Source organism: Scylla paramamosain, chromosome 19 (assembly GCF_035594125.1).
Source record: "Scylla paramamosain isolate STU-SP2022 chromosome 19, ASM3559412v1, whole genome shotgun sequence".
Classification (NCBI taxonomy): domain Eukaryota; kingdom Metazoa; phylum Arthropoda; class Malacostraca; order Decapoda; family Portunidae; genus Scylla; species Scylla paramamosain.
This window is the reverse complement of record NC_087169.1, coordinates 9155080-9167590: the sequence shown is the minus strand read 5'-3', so window position 1 is coordinate 9167590 and position 12511 is coordinate 9155080. Positions and strand designations below refer to the sequence as shown.

General features: G+C 39.3%; 1 protein-coding gene across 6 annotated transcripts in view; it reads left to right on the top strand.

Annotated features, from left to right (window-relative positions):
- The window catches only part of LOC135109616 (uncharacterized), a 375792-nt gene that overhangs the window by 243148 nt on the left and 120133 nt on the right, over positions 1 to 12511 (top strand). For all 6 annotated transcript variants that reach the window (XM_064021045.1, XM_064021044.1, XM_064021043.1 and 3 more), the window contains one exon: positions 5927 to 6049. In XM_064021045.1, coding sequence (XP_063877115.1) covers positions 5927 to 6049 — 123 coding nt within the window. The remainder of the gene's footprint in view (positions 1 to 5926; positions 6050 to 12511) is intronic.

Here is a 12511-nt window from a genome sequence, read left to right as displayed (position 1 = left end):
TGAAATACATGACAATCCACTAACTTAGTTTCCAAAATCACATAGCCTACTCTCTCTCCTTGCAATATTGGTGCCTGAACTGCTGAGCATTTATATTGGGATTATCTACTGAGCCCTGGTTTGTAAGTTTAGTTTCCTCATCTTCTGTTATATGTAGTGCATGTTTCATAGGCAATTGCACTTTAATTATTTCTTCTCCTTCAACATGTAAAGTCAATGGTTTGGTATTTGAATCAACATTATATTTTACAAATAAAATCTCAGTCAATTATCACTGTCTTGTGATGACAATGACATTTCTTTATTAAACACAAATCCATGACAATAAATTCTTCCTCCAATCCTTAAGTTCAGCTTACTCTTTTATGATTTGCCATGACATCTCCACTTGCATTGTGAATTACCTTATTTAATGGCTTATAAGACATGCCTTTTTTTCCCCAAAAGAAGTCTCAGAAAATGAGCCTGCATCTTATAAGGCCAAGATTCAGCTTTAGGGCAGTGGCTAGTGGTAAGTCTGCTGCAACGTCCCATTCTGGAGTGACCATGGAGCGCCATCAATAGCCCTTAAATCAAATCCCAAATATCTTCGCACATGTAAACAAAGTGATGATCACTTCTACACCACAAAAAACAACCCTTTTTTTTTTTGCAAGATAACAATGTATAGCAAGTCATACTTAACGGTAATTCACATAAAATAGCATCAGTCAGGAAGAAATTAAATGATGATGCTTACATTGCATGTAACAAAGCAAACACTGTTGGTTACACATCAAACTTGGTGATGTGCACAAAGTTCACTGCATTCCTTAGTATGATGCCATTATTTCTTGAGGTATGGCATGAATAGAACAAATTTATTTTCATGGATTTGAATTTGAATAAAAAGATACAACCATTCTAAATTTCATGATGGATAGAACAAATTTATTTTCACCTTTTCTTTTCTTTTAGAAAAGTGCTGAATATTTAAAATAAAATACATTGTAGAAAATAGGTAAATCTATTTTCACACATCCTTATGTTTTGAAAATATACTAAAATATTACAGCTAGAATTATGAGTAGAATGATGATAAAAAAAATTGATATACAAACTTTATTACCTCTCTGGGCTCTGACAATGTCACCGCCTATGTCATATTTGTTTACATATCACAGCAGGATTAGTCTAAGGACCAGTGTTGGACCACATGGCCTCACTCAGCACAGCATCCAGTACCATAGAGTAATGTGTCTCACCACACAAGCAGCATCACAGTGCACACTAGTGTCATAGGACACAGTAGCTTTGCTCCATGTGGGCAGCATCACACAACTGCCTCTGCCTGCAGTCCACTCTGTCACAGACAATGTAGGTGTTGCACACTCCCCTCAGCTTCAGATAGCCACTGTCTCAAGCTGCCAGGTTATGCAATCCTCACATCATATCTCAGAACACAGAGTCACACGCAGTCACTGTGTGGTGTTAGAGCAATGAGTGTTAGAGTGCAGCACAGCTGTGGTGTATGCAGGAAAAGGGGCTCTCTTCTCCTTGGCAGCTGCAGCTCCCCTCTAAGGCTCAGATTGCAGCTAATTGGCCAGTCATCCACCCAACCAGCTGCCTCCTATCTACTTGTCTGGAACACTCTCACCTCCACTACCACCTCACTCCTTCTCAACACCAGCATTGCCAATGTTCAACTTCACTACTCCGTGGTACAGTACCATCAGCATCACCCCAGCTCTGCAACAATAGTTTGATGAGATATGAGAGATACCCCTGTCCCTGTTTCCAACAAAGCTAATATATTCTTGTCTTCTGTATGAACTTCTATGAGGATATATCCAGTGTTCATGTTGATAGCCATGAAAACTGTTGATTTATTGTGTTGCACTGGTAATAAGTGCATTTTTTTTTTTTTTTTCGCCATGGAGTGTTCCTACATATACACTTCTTATTTGTGTGTCCCTGTATCCCACAGGTGAAACAAGTAACTGTTGGTCTCTAACCAGGCACACATTTCTCTGTGCAAAATTTAGAAGTGTAACCAAACTTATGCCACCTGTAACATTCAATTTCCGTGTAGTTTTGCATAGTGTGGTTATTTAATCCACACCTTTGGCAATACATTCTACTTTGGCCAACCAGAAGTCTGTAAAATGAAGATTCTAATGTGACGGTTGTGGCCACTAAATTCATGGGAATCACCCTATTTTCACTTCTTATAGCAACATTGAGTGAGCTGAAGGCTAGGATGTGAAGCTACATATTTAAGGGCCTGTTTGGATACAATCAGGATTTTGTATGTATGAGAAATCCTAAGGTAATACAACGATAAGTATGGAAATGAATATGTCATTGTATACTTCCTTACCTGCTGGCTTCATGTTTTCTAATTTTTCCACAATACCCTCTGTTCTTATAAAAAGCTCAGTCAGTGTCTCTCTTGGCTGACATATCACAGGTGATAATTTATTCATTAGGTTTGGTAGTGATCCCTCTTTTGATAAATCTCAAGAAAACTCTTCTTCATTTCTTCCCAACCATGTTGATGTTTTGTGCATTTAAGCACTATCTAAGGCTTACTGCTAATTCTGTCCTACACAATCCTCCCCAGTTTTCCACTATCTGAGTTTCATGATCTTCAAGTTTTATACTTTCTTAAATTCTTACCATTCTGAGTTTTGCAAATTATCACCGAAAGTTTTGCTCTGCTTTGATAAGTATCGGCCACATTTACCTATCATTGGCATCATGCGTATAGGCCTACATAAAGTAACCCCCCCCCCCTCTCTCTCTCTCTCTCTCTCTCTCTCTCTCTCTCTCTCTCTCTCTCTCTCTCTCTCTCTCTCTCTCTCTCCTCTCTCTCTCTCTCTCTCTCTCTCTCTCTCTCTCTCTCTCTCTCTCTCTCTCTCTCTCTCTCTCTCTCTCTCTCTCTCTCTCTCTCTCTGTGAAAGTAAGAACAATCCGGAGGATTGCTAAATAGAATGAGAGTGTTAGAGAATGAAAGTGGAATTATACAAGTGAGAAAGAGTGAGAAAGGATGAAGTGAAAATGACAGAGAATGATTGAAGGGGAGGGAGACTGAGGTATTACTCCCTTTTCCCTTCTCTGTGATTGATAAGTGAGAGGGGACGTGACACGGAGGAAGGCTTGAGACCAGACAAAAGAGGAAGGGAGAGGAAACAAAAAAGGGGAGGAAAGGAAATAACTGGGGAAGGAGAGTACATGGGGCAAGGAAGTGGAGGAAGGGTGAAGGAACAGGATGGGAGAATGGGGAGAAAATAGAAAAAAATGAATATAAGCAGTAAGGGTGAGGAGTGAGTGAAGAATTAGAGGGAGGGAGGAAGTACTGAGAAATAAGTATTCTCTTTTCCTGTCCTTTGTTCCTTTCCATTTTTCCTCCATCCATTCCTTTTGCATTTATGCTGCTTCCATCCATTTCTCTTCTCATTCAGTCTCATTCTACTTAGAAATCATCAATCATTTTTTCTCTCTCTCTCTCTCTCTCTCTCTCTCTCTCTCTCTCTCTCTCTCTCTCTCTCTCTCTCTCTCTCTCTCTCTCTCTCTCTCTCTCTCTCTCTCTCTCTCTCTCTCTCTCTCTCTCTCTCTCTCTCTCAGAATAAAAAAAAAAACACACACACACACACACACACACACACACACACACACACACACACACACACACACACAATTACACACAATAGCAAAATTACTGGAGAAATCTATAACTTGTTGAGAAGAATAAGGCAGGTCTTTGCATTTATGGATGAAAAGATAGTCAGGAAGATGATCGTGTTGCTGATAAAACCTAGACTAGAATATGCAGCAGTAGTGTGGTCGCCATACAAGAAAAAGGATATAAGGAAGTTGGAGAGAGTTCAGAGAGCAGCTACAAAGATGGTACCAAGTATCAGAGACTTGTCATATGAAGAGAGAGTGGAAAGGATACATCTACCAATGAAGCACTAGAGAATGGTTGGGCTAAGATTTCAGCTGCAATAGCCTGCACAGGGATCAAAATAGAGTCAGCATTTATACCATTGATTTAATGAAATGGGGTAGATGAAGAAGAAAATGTTTCATTAAAGTACTGAATTGCGAACTTGATTTTATTCTAGGATTCTGCAGCATGGACGACCACTATGATGCTGGTTGTCCGTGTCGCCAGTTTTTTCATATTGACATATCCACAATGTCACCATATTGTAGGAGATGCCAATATCCCTTGAAATATGGGTTTTGCTGTAACCCTTATTGTAAATTGGTGTGTATTCTGAGTTGTCTCTGTGGTGAATGACATGATCATGACTGCGCCAGTCTTGAAATCAACTCAGATGAAGTGTCACTTGCATTTCAAAGCTTCAGATATCAGATCTGATCCACCATAAAGCATCTTCAAGGAGAGTGTTTCCTTTCAAGATTACTACATTTGATAATCGATAAAGATTGCAGCTACTTTATTATTAAAAAAAATCTTGTCTATTATCTTGGATGTCTGTTATATTACACACCAAATCAGTGACACACTGTACACTTGTGAAGTGAGTGTGAACACTGTTTAGGGTCAATACCATTGTGACACATCTACCAAGTTGTTGATACTGCTATCCACATCGAGCAACATTTATGATGAGTACAGCTTTCAAAGCAGTTGGAAGGTAAAAGAAACTACAATGGAATATATATATATATATATATATATATATATATATATATATATATACTCGTATATATATATATATATATATATATATATATATATATATATATATATATATATATATATATATATATATATATATATATATATATATATATATATATATATATATATATATATATATATATTCTAATGTAAAGTTTTTTACCTTCCAACTGCTTTGAAAGCTGTACTCATCATAAATGTTGCTCGATATGGATACCAGTATCAACAACTTTTCTTACATTCCAAAAGCAGATCTGGCAATAACTACTCAGGCATACCAACCCAACAGTGTTGAAACAACAAGGATTATCTTGTTCAGTATGAGAGCCATCACACTATTTTTCAGATACTTTTTTGAGTGATGGTACCTCAGTAGAGATAAGCTCAGACTGGACTTAGAATGGCCACATGGGATCTGAGCAGGGTCTGTGGTTGAGAACACTCAGGTATCAAGCACCACTGGTTGTTTACTCTGTTAGTCACCATGTTTGCTGTCATGATCCCTTATTTTGTTATAATAGTTCCCAAACTAACTAGGAAAATTTGTGATCAGGTATTTTATCATAGCTAGTGACCGTGATCCTTGGGAGCATAATGAAGAATTGGTATCAATGATTGGTTTGTCTTTCTAGTCTTTCATCCTTCATCACTTGGCTGTGGGATTCAAATGTGTGAAGCAGTAAGGATGAAAACCTATCTGCTCTCATTTTTAGGCTTTTCTGCCTTTATGCATAGTAAAGGAAATAAGTTGTATCCTTGAGAACTGTTTGTGGTGTGCAAAACATGATGGTGAAAATAACGAAGGTGTGCAGTATCTGTCAAATAAAGGTGCTAGTGAAATGTGGCATGGTTGTGAAGATCAGGCACAGCATCTTAAGGTGGTCTGTCTTTTGAAAGAATATCTGAAAGTAAAATGACTAATAAAGTGTATAGGAGTTTGGTACTGTAAATGCATTGGGTGTGAAAGGATAGCTGTGAGTGAAATGGGAGGACAGTGTTGGAGTGTGTGGGAAAAGAATGTATGTGAGAGTGAGGGGATTAAAGGAGCTATGCAAAAGAAAAAAATAATGGAGACTTTTATATTATGGCTATTACCTCAGAAGAGATCCTAGGTATAGGTGTTGGGCATGGATAGGCTGAATTTGTTTCAGGTTTTAGCAATTATTACACCACCAAACATTAAAGGAAAGATTATTATACAAAAGATTACAAATGATATTATCCTTTTTTCAGAATGAGATTGATGATGCCCTGAACAAAATTCCACAATCTGAAGTCCTGATTGAAAAGTTCCACATTCAGATCACCCGACGGGATATAAAAACTCTGGATGGATTGAATTGGCTCAATGATGAGGTAGGTACTTATGCTAGGATTGATATCTGATTTTTTAGCTCTTTCTTTTAGGAAACTCATGCCATGTCACCCTAATTTTCATTTGGTGACAGTATCTTCCCATTTGATAAATATTTTCCTGTCAAAAGTTCATCAATCTCTCATATATTGTATTCCTTAGTTCCTCATTTACCATGTTGATGATGTCATGCAGTCACTTTCAGATACAGTAGGGTGTGCAACAATGAACATGATTCATTCCAGTGTGGTGTTCATTTTGGCAAATGTGCATTGTGGTAACTGAAGAACCTATGGGATAAAATTAATTGGTTATAGAGAACCAGAAAATAAAAAAAATACACAATTTTCGAAAAAATACATAAAATGAGTTCATTGCCACTACTACATTTGAGATAACACAACAAATATATACAGTACCCTCTCAAGTTTCATGCCTAGTCCTAAATTCTTACCATTCCGAGTTTCACGCTGCTTTGACTATATATTATCGATCACATTTACCTATTGTCAGCGTCTCTCTCTCTCTCTCTCTCTCTCTCTCTCTCTCTCTCTCTCTCTCTCTCTCTCTCTCTCTCTCTCTCTCTCTCTCTCTCTCTCTCTCTCTCTCTCTCTCTCTCTCTCTCTCTCTCTCTCTCTCTCTCTGTTTGTGAACAACAATATTAAGGATTGCTAAATAGAATGAGACTGATTGAGAATGAAAATGGAATTATGTATATGAGAATGAGAAAGAGTGAGAAAGGATGAAGTGAAAATGACAAAATGAGTGAGAGAGAGAGAGAGAGAGAGAGAGAGAGAGAGAGTGGTATCACTCCCTTGTTCCTTATCTCTTACAGATAGGAGGGAGGGGAGGTGACAGGGAGGGAGGTTTGAGACAAGACAAAAGAAGGGTGGGGAAAGAAAAAAAAAGGGAGGAAGGGACAGGTGGTAGATAGGTGAGCAGTGGCTCACACAGCTGGTGAGTTTTAGTTTGTTTTTCCAATTAATGTTTATTGAAATTTCAGTGCTCGCACAAATGGCAAGTTCATCTTACCAGTTTTGGTTCATTATTCCAATTTAATTTTTATTAAAATTCCACTGTTCACATGAGTGGCGAGTTTGTCATGCCATTTTTGGTTTGTTATTCTGATTAAATATTTATTAAAATTTCAGTGCATTATGGCAGGTTATAATGACCATGCGTTGTTACGTACTCTACTGTACCTAGATATTTTAAGTCAATAAAAAGTTTATATAAGCCTCATCCTTTATTTATCAAGTCTCTACTCAGCACTGCTGGTCTCTACCATATCCTTCCTCCACCCTCACTCCTCCATCCTCTCCTACAAATAGTAAAACATCGGATTCATTAACTGTGGTAGCCATATCAACATCTTCCATTATTTCATCATCACTGTCAGGTATTTTTTGGATACATGAGATGAATTACTAAATACTAACCTGTGAATATGTGAATGGTTATTGCATGGTACTGCCTCTACCCATTGCCAGTCTTGTCTCATGTCTCAGGTCCTTTTTTTCCTCCCACTATGATTATCATTTTCTGTATCCATGTGGAGCAGTGGGATGGAGCTGGCAGGTAAATTTTGTTCCTTTCAATAACTAATAGCCTTACAATAGCACGAAATTCATAATCACAGGTTGATGTATCTTTCATGTATAACTCATAGTGATAATGAAGTAATGTAAGATGTGGGTTGCATAATTAGTGAGTTAAACTTTTTATACTTGTAAGAGAGGAGTGAGGATGGAAGAAGCACATCTGGGTGACACTACTGGTGTCAAGTGGAGATGCTATATGGACTCCAAGAAGTATAAATGGATTCAAGGCTAAGTTGGATATTAAAAGATATGGGGATGGGACAGCACAAGCATAAGTCTTTTCCCATAAATCACAACTAGGCATTGATTGATTGATTGATCAATGGAAATTTTTTAGTCATTGCAACTCAGCAATACTTACTCAGTGGAATGACAACTTATATTACTTAATCACCACATTTTATAGGAATATAAGCAGTGAGAGAGAGAGAGAGAGAGAGAGAGAGAGAGAGAGAGAGAGAGAGAGAGAGAGAGAGAGAGAGAGAGAGAGAGAGAGGGGTAGAATTTCATAGAGCTGCATAGATACAGTGGCTGCAAAAAAAATATACATCACTGAATTTTGCTTAGTAAAACTATAGAATACAAAATAAGGCTGTTTTATTTACAATTTTATCTTACAATTAGTATTTGGACATATTCCCCTTGGACTTCAGAACACTCTGGATCCTCCTGGGCATGGAAGCAGCAAGGGTGAAGAAGTAGGAGGCATCGAAGTAGATCCATATCTTTTTCAGCTCCTCTGTTAGGTTCTTGATGCTGCTGGGGTGCGAATTCTCCAGCTTGGTCTTCATTACATGCCAGGCGTTTTCGATGAGGTTGAGGTTTGGGGAGCTGCCTGGCCAGTCAAGAACATGAATATTATTTTTCACTCCTTGACAGCCTTAGACTTATGTGCTGGTGCTAAGTCGTGCATGAAATATTCCGCTTTGTGAAGGCTCCAAAATGTCAGCATATGCTCCTCCAAGACCTCAGTATAATTAGTTGCCTTCATTGTCACATTCTTAGGAAGAAAGTAGAGTCCAGCACAGCCCTTATGAACAGTGAATGCCCCCCACACCATAACACTGTCTGGGTGTTTGACCGTTTTGACAGTGTAGCGAGGGTCAAAATGGGACATGTTATTGGGCCTCCTCATGACCTTGGAGCCATCCCTGCCCAGCTGGAACGTGCTTTCATTGCTGAACATTACTTTCTGCCAGTCTGCTGGTGTTTACTCCTTGTATCTCTGGCACAAATCCAGACATTGCTTCTTCATAGCCTCCATCAGAAGCAGCTTCTTGGCGGCGCAGCGTGCTGGCAATTTTAAGTCCTGAAGGCGGTGTTGAATAGTTCGCACCGAGACGTTCTGCAGGAGGTTGGGGTGTTTCTCTTTCAGGCTGACGGCTGTAATCAAAGGGTCTTTCTTCACCTCTCTTGCTAGGACCTTGTCTGTGCATGGAGACATCTTCCTCAGCGCCCTAAAGCCTGGTTTTTGATTGGTACCACGCCGGGAGGGAGGTTCTCTGCTGCAGTTTTTAGCTTGTAAATGGTCCTCCTTGTTACCTTTAATTCTGCCACTACATGTATGACAAACCAGCCTTCATCTAGGAGGGTGAGGGCCCAGGTTTTATCTTGAAGAGACAGCTGTGCATAACCCATGATAATGAATGTGGGGTGTCTGGTAGCATGTCGAAGTTGGCATGCAAGTAGAAAATGGGGGCGCTCATTAGCAGCATTACAAAGACCCTCTCTGTAGAAGTGCTGGAGGTGCACTGAAGCCTGGTGTGGTAGGGAACAATGGATGGAGGTGGGCTCTAGCTGACCAACGTCTTCACTATCTCTGCCCACTCTGCTGGTGGCAGGAAAGCAAATAAGCACTACACAGATATTTGTTTGTGTACTTTTTTATTGGGGTGAAAGTGTATACTTTTTTTGTGGCAACTGTACACAGGCCACAACAGATCATGTGGTCCTCACAAGGTGACCTGACCTAGGACTACTAAAAAGGTGATAGTAGAAGAAAAGAACAGCAAAGCAAAAAGGCTCTTTCCTCATGCTCCATTCCCTCCAGCATAAGCCATACAGGAAACAACTTGCAGGATTGGAGAAAAAAAAAAAAAAAGGAAAGAATGAAAGTAGCTTAAACAAGTTGGCTCCACTTCCTCGACGCAAGGAAGTTAATTTCTAAAAAAAAACACTGATAACTGCACATTTAAGGCAAGATATTCATCAAAATGGTGTTTAAAAGTCTCTGTGATGTTGCAGTCTGTCATGTCTTGAGGAAGCCTGTTCCATAGATTGACAACTCACTGGAAAATAAATTTTTTGATTCATGAGAGTTGAAGGATTTCCCAACAATTCTGCAACCATTTTCTTGTATGTAATTTGAAAAGTCTATCATGAAATATTTACTGCTGTCAATATTATCATTGCCTTTGATGATTTTAAACACTTGTATTAAATTACCTCTTAGTCTTGTTTGAGTTAATGGAAATAAATTAGATTTTTTTAAGTTGCTCCATATGGTCTGTTTCTTAGGCTTGGTAGTATTTTTGTTACTCTACGCTAAACTTGTTTTAATTTGTCTGTGTCCTTCTGGTAATAGGGACACCATGGTGGAATGCAGCATTTCATAAAAAGGATGGATGAAGGAATTAAACAAAGTGAGGATTATATCTGTTGATTTATATTAAAATAATCTACTGATTAATCCTTCTGAACATTATTGGCTGGGTTTTCAGCTGTGTGATATTGTTACTCCAAAATCAGTTTTGCTCTCTGCACTTCTAAATAGGGTACCACTCATAATATGCTTTGCTTTACTTGTTTTGTTACCCTATATGAAGCACTTTACAATTATCTGCATTAAAACTTTTGCTAGCTTTGCCTCCATTCTGACAACTTGTCTAGATTGTTCTGCATTTACTTTACTTGTTTGTTTGAGACTATATGGTATTTGCTATTTTGGTGTCATCAGCAAACTTCATATTATACTGGTAACACCCTCATCAATGCCATTTATACAAAGAAGGAAGAGAGCAAGTCCTAATACAGACACCTGTGGCATCCTGCTGGTTAAGTTAATCCAAAGTTTTTTTTTCCATTTATTATTACTATTTGTTTATAGTTGTTCAGTCAGTTTTCTACCCATCTCAGCATGCCACCTTGGATATTATGAGATATTAATTTAATTAGTAAATGTTTGTTGAAGACTTCAGAAATCAAGATATATTATATCTACTGCTTTATTTTCATCATACTTGTTCAGAGTATCATAGAAATTTGTGAGGTTCAGCCATGTTGAGTATTTCTAAATATGTTGTTTTCCTCTAAGTTATTAACAAGTTTACCTCTTATAAAGTGTTTCTAGCATTATGCACATGACTGAGGTTAAGCTAATTGGGTAGTAATTAAAAGGTAAAGATTTACTGTCTTTTTTTTTAAATTATAGTTATGTTAGCTAATTTATGGCCTTCAGTTTTGTTTGTACTGTTGTGGCGACCACTGTCTTCTTCAGGCTTTAGGTGCCTTCAGGTACTCACCACAGCAGCAGAAAATAAACAATCAGCACACACAACAGGGATCCACAACTGCCATCATTGTTTGTTTTTTTTGGCTAGCGAAGAGTGAGGCAGGCACACACACCCACAGTCTGGACTTAACAGACTACTGAGAGGGGAGGGTAAGGAGACATCATCTCACTGACACTCTTAGACTTTATTAACAACACAGAGCGGCACTACAGGGCATGAGGTACACCAACATGTCATAGTACAAGCAAGGCATGCAGCACATAGCCTCACTCAGCAAAGCATCTGTTATTGCTGGGTAATATGTCTCACCTCACAGTGCAGTGGTACAGCACACAAAAGCATCACAGCACACAATAGTGTCACAACTCGCTGGCGGCATCACACACTGTTTCCGCTTGCAGTCCATGCCATCACAGACATTGCAGGTGTCACGCACACACCTCAGCTCCTGGTAGCCACTGTCTCAGACTGCCAGAGCATGCAATGCTCACAGCGTGCTTCAGGGCACAACGGCAATGGCAGGTGATGAGTGTCGTCATTTAGCACAAGGGCATCTTCTTACCTTGTCAGCACAGGTGTGTAGGCAGGAGATAGTCACACTCTGCCTCTCCAGTGGCAGCAGCTCCCTGCATAGACTTGGCTCACAGGTGATTGGCTAACGGTTTAGCCAACCAGCGGCCTCCAGCTTCATTTTTTTTTTTTTTTTATGTAGGAAGGACACTGGTCAAGGGCAACAAAAATCCAATAAAAAAAATGCCCACTGAAATGTCAGTCCCACAAAAGGGTCAAAGCAGTGGTAAAAAATTGATGAATAAGTGTCTTGAAACTCCCTCTTGAAGGAATTCAAGTCATAGGAAGGTGGAAATACAGAAGCAGGCAGGGAGTTCCAGAGTTTACCAAAGAAAGGGATGAATGATTGAGAATACTGGTTAATTCTTGCATTAGAGAGCTGGACAGAATAGGGGTGAGAGAAAGAAGAAAGTCTTGTGCAGTGAGGCTGCAGAAGGAGGGGAGGTATGCAGTTAGCAAGATCAGAAGAGCAGGCATGAAAATAGTGGTAGAAGACAGCTAGATATGCAACATTGTGGCGGTGAGAGAGAGGCTGAAGACAGTCAGTTAGAGGAGAGGAGTTGATGAGACGAAAAGCTTTTGATTCCACCCTGTCTAGAAGAGCAGTATGAGTGGAACCCCCCCCCCAGACATGTGAAGCATACTCCATACATGGACGGATAAGGCCCTTGTACCGAGTTAGCAGCTGGGGGGTGAGAAAAACTGGCGGAGACGTCTCAGAACGCCTAACTTCATAGAAGCTGTTTTAGCTAGAGATGAGATGTGAAGTTTCCAGTTCAGA